The following is an 18,828-nucleotide window of genomic DNA, read 5'->3' on the forward strand; positions in this document are numbered from 1 at the left end:
CGCAGGGGACGCTGGGAAATGTAGTCCTGGCAGGGAGCGCGCGTTCAGGCGCACGAGTGCTGCTTGTGATTGAACTGGAGCTTTAAGCCGGAGGGTGGAACGCAGTGAGTCCGTCCACTCAGCTCCTGTACTCAGATCTGGTTTTTGAAGCGCTTCTTCTTGTACTTTTCATACTTCAGTGCATTTAATGTCAGCTACATTTGACTTTTGCTCAGCTGGTCGTCACGTGTCTGAGTTTCACTTTAATCCAGTGGTGGAAACGCAGTAAGTACATCACATCAAGTAGAAGTTTTCACAAGTATTTTTTACTAGATGCTACTTGTACTTAGGTAAATTATCAGAGTATTTCTTCCACCTAAGCTGTGATATTTTAGCAGGAGATTTTTATCCTCGTATGACTTTGGACACTTTTTACTGCTCTGTTCTCACCTGACGCTTAAAGTCCACTTCACTCCGTTTATCTCCTCATTAGCTTCTCCTCAGTGACTGAAGCACATTTTGACTCTGCTTACACGTTTATCGTCTAATTCAAAGTACGTTCAAATTGCAGGACTTTGGCTTGTAATACAGTATATTTGCAGGTTGGTAGTCTGCTTTTCCTGAAGAAAAATAATTTATTGTCATTCTGTGATTTTTACTGTTCTGTCTCCAGGAGCAGGTCCTCCTCCTCCTCCTCCTCCTCCTCCTCCTCCGCTGCTCTTCTTCGCTCTATTCAAAGGCCTTATGTGGTCATTTTTTCCTCACCTGGACCAGCAGTGTGGGTTCAGCGGTGGTCACGGGTGTCACATCAGACTTTAAACACTTCGTCATTATGTGCCGCTTAAAGAAATTAACTCAGGCAAAAGATGTGAAATGGCATCAGTTTACTTTTAAAACTTTAGTAAGAATCTTTATTAAGAGGTGACACTGATTAATGCATCAGTCAGTACAGGTAACGACTCCTACGACATTAATGAGCTAATCACAAGCTACAGCTACTGCGAAGGTTTTGTACACTAATGATGTCTACAGTAAAAGTAAAAATGTACCTGTTGGAGCACCTGAGGTTCAACAGGATGAACATGCGACGCCCAGTAAGCGCTGATTTAGTGACCTGCAGGTCAAAAATCTTATTCAGGCTAAAACAAATTGATTCCATCTTGGTCACATGCAACTATTTTTAAAACACTCTTAGCAACTTTTTTTTGTACCCTAAATCTGCAAATCACCAAATTGGAGCTTACTGGGCGATGAATGATGACTGTGACCCCTTAACTGTAAATGGGGTTTAATAGCACCAATGTTTAAGAACAACACAAAGAGAGCGTGGCGGGAACCGCCCCTCAGGCGTCCCGGACGAAGCTGGTGATATTCTCTGTTTTTCTTACAGTCGACAAATCACATGAAAAGACCAAAACTAAAAATCTGTTAGCCTGTCAAGGTATTTTCTGACTTCCTGTCTGTGGCTCTCAGCTCCAAGCCCATTGGCTCCTACTGAAGACATGAATGTTTTTCAAAAACCTTTGAGAAATAAGATTGTTTAAATGTTTTAATTACAGCTCAGTAATTTACTAAAGTTCACAGTAGTATCTGTCAAGCAGACAAGAGGGAAAAGTACATGTGATGGGGACTTTTTTCAGGTGTTGCTGAGTCCACATTTGGTGCCTAAGATGCAGAACAGCACCGGACTTATCCTTCAAGAGACGAGTTTCATCGTGATTTTAACCTCAGCTTGATTCATGAAATGCTCTCAGACAGTCATGAGTCAGGCTTTGGCGTGTTTTGAGACAAGACGAACGGTCCAAACATCACACACGAGGAGGATTCAGATCCACGCCCCCATGATGTGGTATGAGTGAGATGTCGCTTCAGAGGGTCGCATTGAGCATGGTGAGGTCTGGTGGGGGTCAGTTCTTGGTAGTGATGAGGGTTTGGTACAACGGCTTCACCACAATATGGAGAAAGAGGGAGCTGTCGATGAGGTATTCAGACGTCCGGCGGTGCAGGTCGGCTTCGGCCAAGAAATCGCCATTTTCCTCTGTGCTCTGGTGGAAGTTGTAAACGTGTTTCACCACGACTTTCCCCTGCTGCTGAGCCATCACCAGCACCGTCTTCTGGAAGTTCACCCCCGCAAAATCCGCGCTGGATGTGGCCGGCGTGATGATGATGCGAGGACGCCCTCCCTCCACACGTGTCGGCTGCATGGCGCCCGTCTCCGTGTACATCGGCCTCATGCTGAGGGGTAACCAGCGTGGCGAGAACAGAGCGTTCCAGGTCACTCGCTTAGTGGCGTCGTGGCCGCTAGGCCCCAGCTGGATCTGGAAGCTGATGCTGCGGTCGTCTCGCGTGGGGTTGCTGATGATCCAAGGTGACCCCCACATTGGCGACAGGTAGTTCCTGGGCATGAAGAGGCTGCAGTTCACGTCAAAGTATTTGGCCATGTGCAGCGGCGATGCGGAGTGAAACTGGTAGGACATGTAGAGCAGGTCGCGCACCGACTCCTGATAGCGAGCCAGGACTGATGACTGGGTCTGCAGGCGGAAGAGCTCCCGTGGTGGCATCATGGCGTAACGCACAGCTCTCAAAGCGTTCTCCGCTGTCAGGCCGTCCGGCTCGTTCTGAATAATCCAGGCCTCCAGTGCTGCAAAGAGCTCCATCTCACTCTGCAGGATGAGGTCTGAGCGCTGCAGCAGGGACATGAGCAGCTGGCTGCTGATGGTCACCCACTCTCCGCTCTGCAGCACCGAGGACAGGTTCCAGGCCATATACTGAAGACAGCTGTCCCTCAGGGTCAGGTCCTCGGCCTGCAGGGCGTATTCATACCAGCCCGCCACGTGGCCTGAGGAGGAGTCCCGTGCCAGGTTCTGGGTCATGTACTGGGTGATGCCCTGCTGCAGACCCGTCACTTGATACTTTGTGGCCAGCTTGTGTAAAGGTGTGGCCTGGTCCAAACGCAGAGAAATCTCTCCACAGTACAGATACCTGCTCAGAGAGAGGAAGTAGAGGTTGGATCTAAGAGTACAAGAAGCACAACATGTCTTTTATTTTTCTGTAAAATGAAAACCTGAAAAGATAGATGACCACTTAGCTCGAAACGACTGTTCCATTAATGTTTTTCAAAGCTGCAATAACTTGTGTCTGACCACAACAAGCTGAAAACACAAACCTGGTACACCTTATCACTACAGAAAGCTGCCATGGCTCAAATGTTTACACATACAGCAACGCTATCATCCCACTGGAGTGGAGTTCTAGCTCTGTTTTGGTCTCCACCATCTCCAGAGGAAAAACATCTGGCTCTTCAGCTGCTGAATTCTCCGCTGTGATACAGTGATTAGAGCTACAGCTGTCTGCAGCTTCTGGAAAACACCGTAAGGCTGAGCCACACACCACATGTGCCGTAAAAGCAAAGCGATGAGCCAAAAGAGGCAAAAACGACTTTGCAGAATTGCAGACTTCGGTCATAACAGTTTGTCAGTCAACTCTATTGAAATTACACATTTGATTTGTTGTTAATTTGGGAGAGGAATCCCTCTTCCTCTTCTGACCTCCACTTCACAGGTTTATTCGGGGGGAGTTTTTCCTCACTTGACTGGAGGGTCTGAGGACCCAGTACCCAGTACTGATTGTGAAGCCTAGTGAGGGACTGATTTGAACAAAAATGACTTGACATGAAAATATTGACAAATGTCAATCATTTTTCTGTTTTTGTCTGTCATTAACCCCAAAGTAGCTGCTTACAAACTGTTACGGGTGAAAAACCTTTTTCATTTTGGCCCTCCAGTTTACGGAGCCAACAGGAAGATTTTCTGGAAAGAGATGGAACATTTTTCTGGCAGGCCTCCTGTGGTTCAGGTTTTGATCAACGTCTTCTGTGATAAAAATAGATTTTGCTATTGACTGCTGTTGCGGCACACAGGCTCCACGTTGCCTTACTGCTTCACCACAGGAGCTGCTGTTGAGCAACCCGGCAGCTCCCTGACTGATCAGTTTGCTTTGTGTTGAACTCATCATTGATTCTCAGCTTTAGGGCTGCAGTTGCACGAGTCGCCCCTCTAGGGGGCGTGATAACTCAATCAAATGGGGAAAAGCTGCAGCTTGATGTGACCCTAAGGACACGCCTCCCTCACATTGTGATGAAGGTGTACGATCACCTGATGAACTTGTCAAACGCAGCAGCGCAGTCAGAGCTCTCCTTCAGGACCAGCATGCTGCTGCTGTTGCGGCCCAGCAGCATCTCCTCGAACACGGGGCTCTGCAGCGAGAGCACCAGCGAGTGGGCCTGGATCAGCTTCACCTCATCCGCGCTGGGAGTCTCCACCCTGAGGGACACGTCGCTGCCGTTCCCCTGAGCCAGCAGGGCCTCCAGACGCTGCACCAGGGCCAGGGAGTGGCTGATGGTGTCCCCGCCGCCGACACCTCCTTCCTGGGCCCCGTCGACTCTCAGCACGCCTGGGGGAGGAAGACAGCTTATGAGATGGGAGTCGGTTTGCTGCAAGAAGGCCCCTAAGGATGTAAAAGATGACTTCAAGCAGGATGAAAAGCTGACTTTCTCAGGGAGACGCACAGAGGTTGCATGTCAGTTATTTGTGGGGGCAGATAGCAGGTCAGCATCTTCCAAATCCATGCCATTGATCAGTCCAGCTGCACTCGCTGTCAGGATAATGAGGGATTGTGGGTCACGTTTAATTAAAGCTTTGTCTCAGCTGAGGCGGTTGCAGCACACCACCCCTCCTCCACCTCCTCCTCTCCTCTGCAGACCACACTGATCCTGTAACTGCCGGGATGTGAGCCTTAGCCAAGTGCAGTTCCTCTTTCTGATTCATGATAAATAATTGGCACTTCCTTTCCCCCTCATAAAAACAGAACTTACTGAATGTTACTCTGAATTTTTCTAAATTTTAATACTGACATTTTTGTTAGCTATTACAGCCTGAGGTGGAGGAGGGAACCACATCGTTTAAAAGTAAAGTAAACGTACTGATAAAACACACAAAAAGCCCTGCAGTGAAAATGTTACTTAACTGAATGTAAGCAGGAATAATCAGGAAAATGTACTTCAGGTACTCAAACGTGTCCCCTGTGACTGTTGGCCTGCAGCTAATGATTCTTTTCATTCTGGATTCTGCTAATTATTTTCTCTTTTACAAACTAAAAATTCAGAAAACAGTTAAACTATCAAAACAGTTGCCAGTTGATTTTTTGTCAGTGAACTGATAATTGACAACTGCCAATTCAGCAGAACTCGAATAAACTGTTGGGTGCTTCCATTTAAAGCAAATCATCATATTTGATCAACTCTGCATCTGTAGTGTGGTGAACGAACGAACTGAAGACAGTCCTCTGCCGTGACACCGTCCTCTCCTCTGTTACGGACGTCCCTTCCCTGGCTGTAACTTTCATACGGCCCCTTATTGCATTTCTTTGGTAGAAAGTTATTAAAGTTAAAGTTATTCACAGTGGATATTAGTTTCTGTAATTTGGGTGAACCAATCTTTTAAATGCACTCCTGAAAAATGACACATTTATTTCCATAATTATGGTCATTAGTTCATCATTTCAAATCAAACACTCAGTAAATTCTTAAACATGTCTCAAATTAAAACCAGGTCACAGTACAAATTATTCAGTAAAACGCCATCCCGCTGAGTGACGTCTGAGCTTACCTGCGGCGGCCGCCCCGACGTGCCGGCAGAGAGCCAAGCACAGCTGGATTTGGACGACTTGTTTCAGCATCTTTTCTCAGTGTTCCTCCGTCACTGCGTCTGATGTCTCAGTCTGGGTCTGAATGTGGGACAGGGGTTCTCCTCGCCACATCCGGCCCACCACACACACACACACACACACACACAGAACCTCATCGATTGGTGGGTGGAAACAGGCCTGGTTTGTTTCCATGACTACCACTTTGACTCTGACTTTCCTGTCCTTGGGTATTAACGCTTGCTGAGCCACATTGATTGAATGGGGAGGCCGCGGGGACTCTCAGACAGCTGTGGACTGGGAGGGTGAGGAACAGCTGGTGTGTTCAGGGTCTGACTGACTAAAAACATTCTTATTTTATCAAACTTCAGGTCAGGTGAGAGTCTTTATCCCTGGTTTGATTTGAACACTCTCAGCTGTTACGATCAATGCTGTCTGCAAGCACTGAAGCAGAAGTATTTAGGCAGCAGTTACAGACGCCACATGCAGTTATTTGTGTCAGTGTGTTCACCCAATTCAGCCCATGTGTGTGACGATTCATTCACAGCTTCGGGCTACAGCACGCTTCATCGAGGGGGTGTGAGGGTAAGTTATGCCATCAATATTCTCTTTTAAACATTTGGAAAGTGAAACTGAATTCCAAGCTCGTTTCAAGACTAAAGCCAGCAGTAAAGACTCTGATATCCATCACGTTTATGATCTGTTTGACTTCTCAGTGTTGTTGAGTCGATTGTGATCCAACTGAACAAGTTCTTTATCCCAGTCTGAGTCTGGGCAGAAAGGTTGTCTGTTTGTCTGCATGGTAGCCCACAGGTTCACCCAGTGGCCTCCAGTGTGCACATAACTTGGACTTTTCTCACTCTTTATATTCCTATAGTGGGGTGGGGGGGTCACCTCCAGGAATTACACTGCCTGCACCCTCTGCCAGAACAAGGCAAAGAAGTGAATGTAATTTCATTTTTGCCCCTCACAGGTTTGTAAAATTACGTTTAATCAGAATCAGAATTCCTTTATTCTAATAAATAGAGGAATTCTGATTTAATGCATTTTAGCTGGAGCTGCTTTATACAAAAAACATTGTCCCTATAAACACTCAAGATGAATAAAATTTAAATGATCTGCTTGACTAAATACAACTAGAAGTTAGAAGTACTTTGGGTGAACTCACCCTTTAATATTCTGTGATTTTACTGGATAACATCCATGCCTGTGTAACCGCAGCAGCAGGCCATAATCTGCAGACTGCACTCAATCAGTCGCCCACTGTGAAAGTTGTGTTTACACGGTGTGTCCACTAGAGGGCAGATAAGCTGCATCTCACCAGCAGTCAGGACTCAAACCGTGTTCGACAGGATGCAGCGCTCGACTCTGAGCAGACTCGATGGAGAGAAACGCAAAGAAATGTTAAAATAAAAACGAAACAAAATAATCTGTAAACTTCACCTGCTGAGGTGAGTGAACAACAGACAATAAATGCATTAAAACACACATAAACCAGTGAGTTCAAACCCTTAAAAAGTGCTTCACAGTAGAAGACAAAAATGTTTAAAAATGTACCAAACTGTACTGTATTTCTTCCTGATTTTTATTTCTAAATTCATTTATTTTTGAAAAACAACAACGAGCATGACATTTGTGATTTTGCTCCTACGCTTCAGAGGAAGCCTTCCTGCACACTCCCACATCCTTACAGTTTGAAATCTTTATCTGTGATAATCTGAAGCCTCAGTCCTCCCGTTAACGTGAGGTAATTCTGTAACCATTTGTGCTTGTTTCTTTTACTAAAAGCAGTCAAATTCAGGTCTTAATTGAGTGAATAATGCAGCATCTGTGCCAGTTAGAGTCACTGCTTTGGTATGATTTGAGAAAATCCTGAGGAAATGTGATATCAGTCAAGAAGATAAGCCAGATGAGCTCAGAGTTGCAGGCTCTGCAGTTACCATGAGAGCAAGTTGCAAGCAGCCTGACAGTCCTGCGAGTGACAAGCTGTGTTTTCTCTTCCAAGCGCTTTTATTGTTGCTGCTGCTGTTGCAAGGACAACCGGAGTGCTTTCTGTTGCTCTCAGAGTAGCCTTCATTTAACCAGCAAGTTTTCATACGTGGTGGCTTAAATTCTGCCTAAAGAATAGAGAAAAAAAATAGAGTTGAAGTGTACGTAAATAAATAGACATAAATACAAAGAGAAAGAAAACATCTGCCAACTTTGGTTGCATTCAAAAGACGTATTTGAGGAATAAAATCTGTGTTTCAGAGACGTGCAGACTTTAAAGAACAAAAAAGCATCACTGAAGGATGAAGGATTAAACACAATGAATCAGAAATGAAGGTTGTGAGATTTTCCAGCCTGTCACAGACAGGCTGAGCAGAGATAAGATGGCAGAGTTTGTCTGGAGAGCCGCTCATGTTTCAGCCACTGAGACTCTTATAGCTTGAAAGCTGCACAGAGTGACAGTTTGGAGGTTATGGCGGCCGTCCAGGCTGAGGCGACCTGCGAGGCGAGCTCTGCCTCAGCATCAGGTTATCTCGCTGCAGCAGCTCCATTAGCTGCAGAGGACGATTTGTCTTCCCCTCGTTTCCGAGGGATGAGCTGAATGCAGGCGGAGAGAAACTGACTGTGAATCTGGGTTGGGCTGCAGGTGGATTCTGCAGGTGTAAAATTGGCTGATTGAGTTTTTCGTCATCTAAATAAGTGAGATGCATACAAATTTGTGGTTTAGCTTCCATTTCTGAAATGATTTCAGGTATGAAACTTTTCTATCTCCAGCATGAAAGAGAATTTTAAACGCACACATTTTCCCTTAACTTGTCAATCGCTCACAACTCTCCTTCACAAACTACATGTAAATTCCACCCATGGTTTAAAAGATAAAACCGTTTTAGTTTCAGTTGTTCTTTATTTGTCATGTTATGTTCAAATCAATGAGCTTCGTTAATTTTTTTGTCTTTTCTTCACAACGGGTAGTTTTTAGTCCTACGCCCTCATCGATGAGCTCCTTTAATGCCGCTTTATCAGGTATTTCAAACCATGCAAACATTTATATCTTGTAAATCAAAAGTAGGCCAACAACATGCTTTAAATGATATTTTCTTAAATCTTATGAAGAGAAACTTCACAGGCAAAACATTTTCAGTACCAAAAGCATGTTTACTTCACAGATAATCCCCAGCAGTGATGCTTTCAGCCTTCAGTGCTTCAGTGGTGGGAAGCAGCCGACGCGTCATTTTAGCTGCTGACTCCTGATGTTTCATCTGGCCGTGTGTGTGAGACCCGTCTCACCTCCACACTGGACAAAAAAGCCACCCACACCCACTGGCTGTATACAACATCTGGCTGTGGTGTTCAGGGGGAAAGAGTACAATCAGTGTTCGTTCCACTGACTTGTGAAGGTGCTGCCTCAGTGACACACACTGGGCTTTCTAAGGTCATTCGTGCCCATAAAAGGAAAATTTCTGTCAACCGTGTTGATGAATATCAACTGCTGCATTACATTCATGAAGCAGAAACATTAAGCGTAACCTCTCGAGTCCGGCTTGATCCTCATTTGTTCCCTCAGCATCATCTGTCTAGCAGGTCCGATCAATAATGAGTCATGCCTGAGCGTGATGGTCGACCTCTGAGGTTCATTATTTGCCTGAGTGACCCCTGCTGCAGCGTAAAGTCAGACGCATAACATGATGTCAAATAAACACATCAAATGATGTGCAGCTGCAGGGTGAACGAAGCCAAATTGAGCTCACGCAGGCCGCAGGTTTGCAAATGGTTTGTCAACAAAAGGAACTGACGGATGAATTAGTTCTTCAAATCTGCTCCTTTAATGTGCTGTTTGCTTTGGAGCTTTGCTATCGTCAACAATTTGCAGTTATGAGACGCGCTGTCTCAAAGGGTTTAGCTAAATCAGGGACACATTCGTCTTCCACAAAACAACAACTCGGCTTCCAGAGACACTGATCTTACTGATTTCCTCGTAATTGTGTTAGTTTCAGCTGCTGTTAGGAATACATACATGAAATCAGGAAGCTGCTGCTGCTGCTGCTGCTGCTGCTGCTGCTGCTGCTGCTGCTGCTGCTGCTGCTGCTGGCTGTTCTTCTTTGCTCCCTGGACAGACGTGTATTAACTCACTTTGTGGGGACATGAATCTGTTTACACACTCACATTATGGGGACTTGCCTGCCTTATGGGGACAGATGCAGTCCTGGTTTAAAGGTTTAGGTCAAGTCCATCCTGTTTCCAGGTTCAACAGTGAACCTTGTGAAATGTAACCCCTCTTTGTTTTCCAATAGGTTGTCAGTCTGAAGAGCTCTTTTCCAAAATCCATTTTAATAGTTTTTGTGAAAGTGACATTTTTTACCCAGACCCACACATGTTGTTGATATTCAGTTTATCCTGTTAAAATGGTTTCTTGGCTCAGTCTCAACATGTTGAACAATGATTGTTAAATCAAACAACAATATTGTTGATTACAAATTCAAAGTTTATTTTATTTTTGTTCAAAACATTATAAATCCATCCATTTTTGCTGCCTACAGCCTCACTGTCTCTCTCTCTCTATCGTCTTTACGGACGTCCTACAGTTTTTTATTAACCTCAAAGCCATTAGGAGTCTCACACACACACACACACACACACACACACTTAGCTCCCTACCCCTGCTCTATAGGAATGACATCTGTAGGCTGGTACTATTATCAGTATCACTATTATCTTTCCATGTCATGTTAGCATGCTAGTTGTCGTAAGGGAGAAACCTACAAAATGGTATTAAACTATCCAATTCTGAAACAAAAATTGTACTCAGCAAACACTTTAATGAACTCTGTTGTTGGCATGTCATTTGGTCAGTCGGTTTTTAGCTTTTCACCAGTGTGCCGTCATCAGGCCAGAATTTTTATTGACCTAAAATTAGTTTGGTTTTATAAATACATAAGTTCATAAATACATAAATAGTCTTAAAACCAACTGAAAACAGACAATACATATTTTTCCAGTGTGAATAAGTTGGAACTGGAACGCAGCCTGAGACTTTTTAATTCCCTGTCAGACTACATGTAGTTCATCCATGAGTGTTTCCTGCATTTCTCTTGTCTCTTTCTTTTGATCTGCTTCCTCCCTCGTTCATCTCTTTCCATCCACAGTTCAATCCCTCCCCCTCTCGCTCTCCCCCTCCCTCACCCTCCCCATATTTTCACTCCCTTCTCGCTTCATTTCTTCTCTCTCCCTCTGCTCACTCGTTGCAGTGATGAACTGGCTGCCTGGACTTCTCTTCTCCTCCTCCTCTTCTCCTCCTCCTGTCCTCCTCCTGTCCTCCTTCACATCTCCTCAGCGGGCGTCCAGCACCGATGTGGGGGACTCTGTAGGGGGAACAGCAGAGCAGAGGACCGGCTGTAACCCGGGAGGAGAGTCGCTGTGAAAACTGGATGTGAAGGTAAGACGGTGAGACTGACCACATACAGCAAAGGAAAACTTCATTGTTCATGTAAAAGAGATGTTCTGCTGTAAAAAGATGAAATGTTTCTGTTTGTTGTGCAATCAGCACTTTCATACATCGTTGCCTTCAGATGTTTGTGCGGACTAAACTCATTATGAAAGCTATTTAAGGAAGCAGTGAGCGAGTCTGGATTATCTCACCTCAATTGTTTCATAATAAAAATTGTTTTGAACTTTTGTATTAACAATAAGTTCACTGAATTCTTACTGAGTTACTGCTTTTTTCACCTCCTAAGTCAAAGAAAAATACATTTGGATTGTACTTTCTGGTGCCAAAATGCACTTCTGCATCCTTTCTTCCTAACAACACTGAGCACCGGGCAGAATTTTGGCCTCTTGAGTGAACTTTGAACGGCAGCGAGATTTATCTGAGGCCACATTTTAGTGTTGCCTGTCAGCCACCAAGTTCCCATCTGGGCAAAACAAAACCTGTTCTGCAACTTCCAAGATAAAACCTGAATCAGCTGTTACGTTCCTCATAAGATGCCCCCCACCCCCGCTCTCACATGAAACAGCAACATGTTTGCTGTACTGTTGTGCTTCTGCTGTTGCTTCAGGTGCGTCGCCTCTTGATGAATAATTGACAGGTCTCAGTGGAGCGTAGATTAAGTTCAGTTCAGCTTCCTGGGCTCTGAGCCCCCCTGCAGAGACACATCCTATAGCCTCTAGCTGCAGCTCAACCCTGGGAAGGTCATCCAGAGTCTTAATCATAAACATGCATTGGCTTTTTCACTGACTAATCAGCCATCCGTCCTGGTTCTTTCAGAACATGTTTGCTGGCACTTGGCAGATCAGCCTATTCTGCTGTCATGTCAGTATACCTCATTTCTCTTGTGACTGGAGACTGTAACAGCCTGAGAGCGGAGTTAATAAAGCTTCTCTGAAGTGAGCACAGATCCATTTCCACCTAGAATCTGTAGCCCCCGAGGGACTGAATGTGGTGATTAGTCTGAACAGGAAAATCATGATGAGGAGCAAATAGAGGAGATGGAGAACTCTCCAGAACAAAAGAGGACCTGGACGAAGAGGCTGCAGAGATATTGATTAGTAACTGCTGCTCCCTTGTGCTGTGTTGTGCTGGCTAACCTTCTCATTCATAACCTTCTGCTGGGATGGAGCTCGTGAGGAAGCAGGTCAGGTGTCTGAAACACACAGCCTTGTCTCCTGAGCAGGTCTGCAGAAGCCATTTGAACCTGTTTTTAGAACAAGTGCAAGCAGTAGTGGTGCTCAAGAGCAAACACACAAAACAAAGCGCGATCGGTTTTGATAACGTGACGTCAAAACACTGTAGGGGTGAATGTATCTGCACCTCCTATGGGAGCTGAATGCCTATAAATACTGAATAGGACATCCTATCTCAGCACGTGGGATGTTGTTACATAACAAGGATTGAAATGTGAGAAGGTTTCATCGATAAACAAAGCAAACAAAACACATTCTCAGGAAGTGTCATTTAATTCCTGGATTTAAGTCTTTGAGCCAAAACGCTGGGAGTGTGTGTCATGATGAAGACTTCTGATCACAACAGGCATCACAGCTGAGACAAATACATCAGCTGTGACACAGGGCTGTTATAAAAGACAGATTTTCGGTCCTGAAGTTAAATGTTAATGGCAGCACACAGCGTGACTGCATTTGGCAGAGTACAGCACAGAGGCTGGCATCAGTTTTTCTTTCTTAATGAGCCTCTTGACCTTGAAAATGACAGCTGACATAATAATCCCACAGCGAGGTCAACTCATCACATGAGCCTCATCGATCCTACAATAGGAGCAAAATTCTTACAGCTGCTAACTCTGTATAAGAGCAAGCTCAAAATTCACAATGAAAAGTTCACAGTCTTAAACATGAACTGGTTCATATTCATTTCTGAATGAAGTCTAAATGGCTGCAATTTCTTCAACTGACGTGGGGCTTTTTCAGACCCTGGTTGGCAGAATTACCTACAAATGTGAGGATATACTTGTTGAAATCTGTACTGATTTGGTCTTAAAAGTCCTTCAAATATTTGTGTGAACTGACTTCAGTGGCACCGGTGGCTGCGTCTGAATTGCCAGTTGAACGCACTCTTTTAGTGCATTCATGTGCAACACCGATGGCCACAACGCATCAGCCTTCCTGATCTCGCTTAACGTCTCGTCATTTAAAGCCCAAGCACAAACACAAGCGTAAATCATTCAGGTTTCGGTCAGCTGAGTGCCAACTAAAGGCCAGAATAGCTTTTTGAATGAAAATGTAAATTCAGTTATGTTGTAAGTGGGGAGGCATGTATACACAACAACGTTTAATTACACCACTCATCTTTATGATTGCTTTTTGGTTTACGGTGCTAAGCAGAACAAAAGTAGCCATGCACTAAGATATTTGATACTGTCCAATTTTATGATCACATTCCTGCTGCAGACCATAAAATGTGCCAGTCAGATGATACACATGCAGGGTCTTGGCACTTTAATAGCCTTTACAATGGCAGTAACTGGCCAGTTTCACTGACGTGTGGCTGCCATGATGATGCTGATGTTGGTTAAGCATCTACAAATGGTTTGTGAGTGAGATAACGCAGTCCAAATATGGCTTCATGGACGAGTGAAGTAAATCAGGAGAGGAGACAGACGGAGAAAAACAGGATGGATGGCTCCCAGGTGAAAAGGTTAGACGGGGCGACAGGATGATAATGACTCCGGGGAGGGTGGAGGGTGACGGGGTCATCGCTGTCAGCCCATCTGTTGTTGTGAAGCTGCAGTTTAATTGACTGAGACCAAACTCGGTGGGCAGTTGACTGACGTTTTGTTTCCACAGTTTATCTCTGAAAACCCGTTGTGACGTAACCTCGCTCATACTCAAATGTAAGATGCAGCAACATACAGCAGCTCATCATCTGTATGAAAGAGGAAGAAGATATATCACGATAACAATATTTGCTAGGATTAAATCATTGTTGGTTTTGGCCTTATGGTAGGATTTAACGATGACAAAAAAAATAATAATATCACCAGACTCATCCTTGAAGTGCACAGTCTAACAAGTCATCAGTCTCCCCTTTGCTTTCTAAAGGAAAACACTGACTCCGAGTCCTCAAAATATTTCTCGTCTTATTTTCCAGGGGAAACGTCAAGGTCATGATCGACTGGCCCAATGTGACAGCGTCCGGCCACCGGGAGCTGGGCCTGAAACCTGAGGAGCTGCAGAAGTCCAAGTGTGTCCTGGGCTTCATTCCTGTCGTCTACTACAGCGTTCTGCTCTGTGTGGGAGTACCAGGTACGCTGTCGGGAGGCCACGTAGTGAGGACTGTGTGCAGGGTGGGTTCACCCAAAACACACAAAACGTTTTGTCTCTCATACGAGATGGTTTTGGTTTACTGTGCAACCAGGACTTCTGTCTCCGTCCCTGTGCAGGGGAGATAAAGTGACATTTTAAGGTCAGAATATTAACTGATGCACCACATGATTTGATTTGCTGCGTTTGCACTGAATCACAGTCAGAGTGTAAAGTGATTACAGTTTGAATCGCTGCATTGACATCCATTTATAAGAGAAGTGGGAACTGCACAAGATGGAAGAAATCAATACACCAGTGTGTTAGAGGTACATTACAGTCCTCTGATGGACCTGTGAGAGAGCACGTGATGGCTCTTTTCACAGTTTACAATAATCTAATCTGATTATCTGTTTGCTTAGATTCTGAGTATTAATCCATCCATCGAGTCAGCTGTCACACAATGTGGACAGCATCCACCTCTGCACTGCTCTCATTATTGTACTTTGCCTATTATTTGATTTCATATTGATCCATCAGGGATTTAGACCGAGTGGTGTTCACAATAAGCAGATGTGTCACTGGGGCATTCAAAGGAGTCACGTAATTGTCCCCAAAGGGAAATGAATTGAAAGGCCTGTGGGCCAGAGTAAACAGCTGTGCGTCTGCGGGGTCTTCACACTGCTTATCCAAATAGCTGCAGCGAGAACATCCTGCTGCTGTTCAAAAAAGCAGATTGCAGATGAAGTATAGAAAGATACTGCATTGGATGTCCAGCAAAGAGACAAACCTTTAAAAAAGCAGGATTACCTTCTGCCAAACATCCAGAATCCAACTTTGTGTTTGTTTTGTACGCTTTGTTTCAGTGAACATCCTCACAGCGGTGGCTTTGTCCCGACTCGCATCCCGCACCAAGAAAGCTCTGTACTACTACCTGCTGGCGGTGACAGGCTCAGACATCCTCTCCCAGCTCTTCATCATCTTTGTCGGCTTCCTGCTGGAGACGGCGGTTTTTCACCGCGAAGTCCCTTCACTCCTGTTGCACTCTGTCAGCGCTGCCGAGTTTGCCGCCAACCACGCCTCCATCTGGTCCACTGTCCCCCTCACCGTGGACCGCTATGTGGCGCTGTGCCACCCCCTGCTCCACCGCCAGATCAGCTACCCAGCCCGGGCCAGGAAGATCATCTTGGTGGTGCTGACGTTATCGCTGGCCTCGGGCCTGCCCTTCTTCTGGTGGTCAGACATGTGGAGGAACAGCCACCCACCCACAGCGCTGGACACCGTCCTCATATGGACTCATGTAACTATCATCTACTTCCTGCCCTGCAGCATCTTCTTAGTGCTGAACTCTTTGATAATCCACACGCTGAGGGTGAGGCAGAGGCAGCAGTGTTGCCAGGAGGAGGGCGGGCCGAAGTCTGCGCCTCCTCGGCGGCTTGGGAAAACCACGGCCATGCTGTTGGCCATCACCTCCGTCTTCTCTGTGCTGTGGGCCCCCAGGACTGTCGTGGTCATCTACCATCTGTACGTGTCCTCGGTTCACAGAGACTGGCGCGTCCACCTGGCCTACGATCTGTCCAACATGCTGGCTATGCTCAACACGGCCGTGAACTTCTTCCTCTACTGCTTCGTCAGTAAGCCCTTCCGCAGTGTCGTGCGGGACGTCGTGCTGCTCAGAGGGGGGCCGTTGTATCCTCGACGCGCTCTGCCCCAACCGCAGGCCCCCACCAACGCCTCCATTTCCTCTCTGTACAGTGGGAACAAGCGCTCACAGAGGGACTGCACCCCCTTGTCACCTCACAGGGCCAGAAAGCCTTCATGACCTCGTGGCCCCTCCTCTTAATCCAAAACACCCATCGTCCCACGGTCCTGAAGCACTTCTGACCCCAGGGACCCACACTGCGTTCCAGCTATGACCGTGGACAGCTGCCAGTCTCAAAGGGCCTTGAATGAACTTGCAAGAAGTATGTCTTTTGAATTATAATGTGTCACTCCGTGTTGTTTGTCCATCTAAATCAGATAAGATGACAGCGTATTTATTTTATTTTTTGTTCACAAGAAAACTTAAGTTTCTTTATGGTATTTTTTCTTTTCCACATACGGTATAATGTGACAGAATATTTTTATATTGTTAGGAGAAAAAAGAAGAGATTAACAGTTAGTTTCCTCGGTGGTTTGAAACAGAGGGGGGAAAAGTGAGCAAAATCATTTTAATCCTTTCATCTGCCCTGTCCTGCTTTGACATCCACGGCGACAAAGAGGGAGGAAAGAGAATTTCTTTGGAAATGGCTGCTTTTTCTGCAGAACACAATGTTAAGCACAGCCAACTGAGCAAAGAAATCGTAGTTGGTCTGCACAGCGAGCTCCCAGGCACAGAAACCACAGCTGCTAAGGCGAGTGTTTAGTTTTCATGATATGCAACTCGATGGAGCCTTAAATGAAAGTTTGCTGTTAAAGCAGCAGGAGTGAAGACCTGCTCTTCAAACAGACCCTCTGCTACATCACCAACATGGCCTCAGCTCTGGCTAAACAAACCACAGATTAGCCTGGTGGTCTGCACACACACACAGAGCAGCTGGTACATTTCCATTTGCTACAGCACCAGTTCTCACATAACATCAATGCAGTTTGATGAAAAGTGAAAACTGTGCTGTTTCACTTGTTGTATCAGTGCTGTGAACAATAAGAGAGCGATCATCATCTTCAGACGGCTAACCTGCATTTATTTCCAATTTGTGCTGTCAGGAAATGTTGCCAGGCTCATCTTTCATGCTGATGTTCTGTTAAACAGCCCGACAGCTCAGTTTCTAAACGTAAAGCGTAAACATAAAAGTGTACATTTTCATTTCTGCAGGTGAAACAGGTCCCTCACAATGACAAACCCACAGCAACACATCATCCCACGAGGAACTTTCCACTTAGAGCATCCTAACTTAATCATTCTGTGTCATCACAAACATTTTTTAATGTAGTCTCAAGTAGCCCTCAGTATACAGGATGTATGCACATCGTCCTCCCGAGGTTTACATTGTTCCTCCATTTACTCCTCTGACTGCCCTTTTAGGGTTAACGTTTCCATTGGAGGCCGCCTGCCTGCCCCCATCCTCCCACTGTCCTCGTTGTGTTTCCTGTAACAGTAAGGGTTGCGGCGTTCATCAGTCCGCTCACGTCGCCCGGCGTCCGAACCACACTGAGTTCTGAGAGCTCGCACACAGATGCAGATACGAATTGTTTCTTTGAAGACGTCTCCTGCTGCCTGACAGTAACAGAGGGGGGTGTGAGGGAGCGTGGAGCCGCCACGACCTTACGCCGGTTAACAGTGGGGGTCCGGGAGATGACTGGATAAACAGTTAAGACCATAATGCAAGACTAAGATGGCAGAGCAGGAACTGATTAGAGTTTAACGGAGCTTTCACACTCCTACAGAGCTGTTAGGGCGGTGGGAGGTAAACCCCAGCAGCCACACGTCCCCCGTCTGTCTGCCACCTGTCCTTTGTGCCTGTTCAAACACCTGGTTACGTCCCCCCACTCCTCACCTATTCAGGCCTGCCTGCTGCCCAGCAGGTGCCAGAAGGCACCAGATGAGAAGACAAAACACGGCAGAGAGCGACAAGTGTATCCTGTCAGATGCAGTTCAACAAAGTACTTAAAACATATCCTGGAAATTTGTCCTTCTCCCAGAATCACAAGCCTCAGCGGTCGGCTCTGATGTGCATGTTTCACTGTGTTTCATGTGAGCTCTGCTGGTTTGTTCAGTCAGTTTAAGATGATGTAAAACATGACATCACAGTGTGGTTGAGGAGAAGGTTTTCAGGGAAAATAGATCAAGTCTTACTGCAGTAAAATAAGTAAGTAAAACTTGGAAGGTTATTTCATTGAAATAATGAAACCCATGAACATTACTCTTAAAGTCTCTGAGGATTTTTCTAAGCAACCAGTGCATTTTAAGATGCTAGCTGCAAGTTTTTTTTAATTCTTATTTTAATGCTGTGTAATATGATTTTGATATATATATATATGATAAGAGTCCTTGAACATACCATCTGATAAGTTCTGCAGCAAACACTGTATGCACTTTCACATTTACTGCTTAAGAAAACGTAAAACAGGTACAACCATTTAAATTGTGTCTCTCTACCACCTGGTTTGGCGTTAACGTCGAACAGTCTGACGCGAATCGATTGGCGTGCAGTCAAAAATCAGTTTGAGATGTTCAGAGGCTCGTTCTCCTGCGTGTTGACCTGTTGTGTGTCCTCATGTGCATAGTTTACATCACTTTCTTTGGACATGAGTATAACTGTTATCCAGTGTGACGGTGTTTGTAAGAACCGAGTTTGATATGGAGATGAAATAAATGTTTAGCACAGGACTGGTGCAGTTGATTGCGTACAGTCTGTCTGCTTCACA

General features: G+C 45.5%; 2 protein-coding genes across 3 annotated transcripts; one reads left to right on the plus strand and one right to left on the minus strand.

The window, feature by feature from the left end:
* Nucleotides 1-1,761: 1,761 nt before the first annotated feature.
* On the minus strand, nt 1,762-4,555 carry btbd17a (BTB (POZ) domain containing 17a; the record flags this gene model as incomplete). The annotated part of the gene is made up of 2 exons (XM_046378087.1): nt 1,762-2,961; nt 4,134-4,555. Coding segments are annotated over 2 exons (1,497 nt in total), but the record flags the coding sequence as incomplete, so codon positions are not given.
* A 6,318-nt stretch (nt 4,556-10,873) lies between these two features.
* On the plus strand, nt 10,874-18,784 carry gpr142 (G protein-coupled receptor 142). Of its 2 annotated transcripts, XM_046376635.1 has the most exons (3): nt 10,874-11,104; nt 14,270-14,424; nt 15,288-18,784. In XM_046376635.1, the coding sequence occupies exons 2-3, from the start codon at nt 14,286-14,288 to the stop codon at nt 16,241-16,243; spliced, it is 1,095 nt and encodes a 364-aa protein (XP_046232591.1). In that variant the 5' UTR covers nt 10,874-11,104; nt 14,270-14,285; the 3' UTR covers nt 16,244-18,784. The 2 variants fall into 2 exon arrangements, with proteins under 2 accessions (XP_046232591.1, XP_046232592.1); XM_046376636.1 differs by lacking the exon at nt 10,874-11,104 and having other exon boundaries at nt 13,936-14,424.
* Nucleotides 18,785-18,828: the final 44 nt, after the last annotated feature.

This window comes from Scatophagus argus, chromosome 21 (assembly GCF_020382885.2).
Source record: "Scatophagus argus isolate fScaArg1 chromosome 21, fScaArg1.pri, whole genome shotgun sequence".
NCBI classification, from domain to species: domain Eukaryota; kingdom Metazoa; phylum Chordata; class Actinopteri; family Scatophagidae; genus Scatophagus; species Scatophagus argus.

Bases quoted from the DNA above. Each gene is read 5' to 3' on its own strand.
- gpr142 (XM_046376635.1), top strand. From the start codon at position 14,286: ATGATCGACTGGCCCAATGTGACAGCGTCCGGCCACCGGGAGCTGGGC. The intron at 14,425-15,287 runs GTACGCTGTCGG...GCTTTGTTTCAG, and splicing joins GCTCTGTGTGGGAGTACCAG to TGAACATCCTCACAGCGGTG.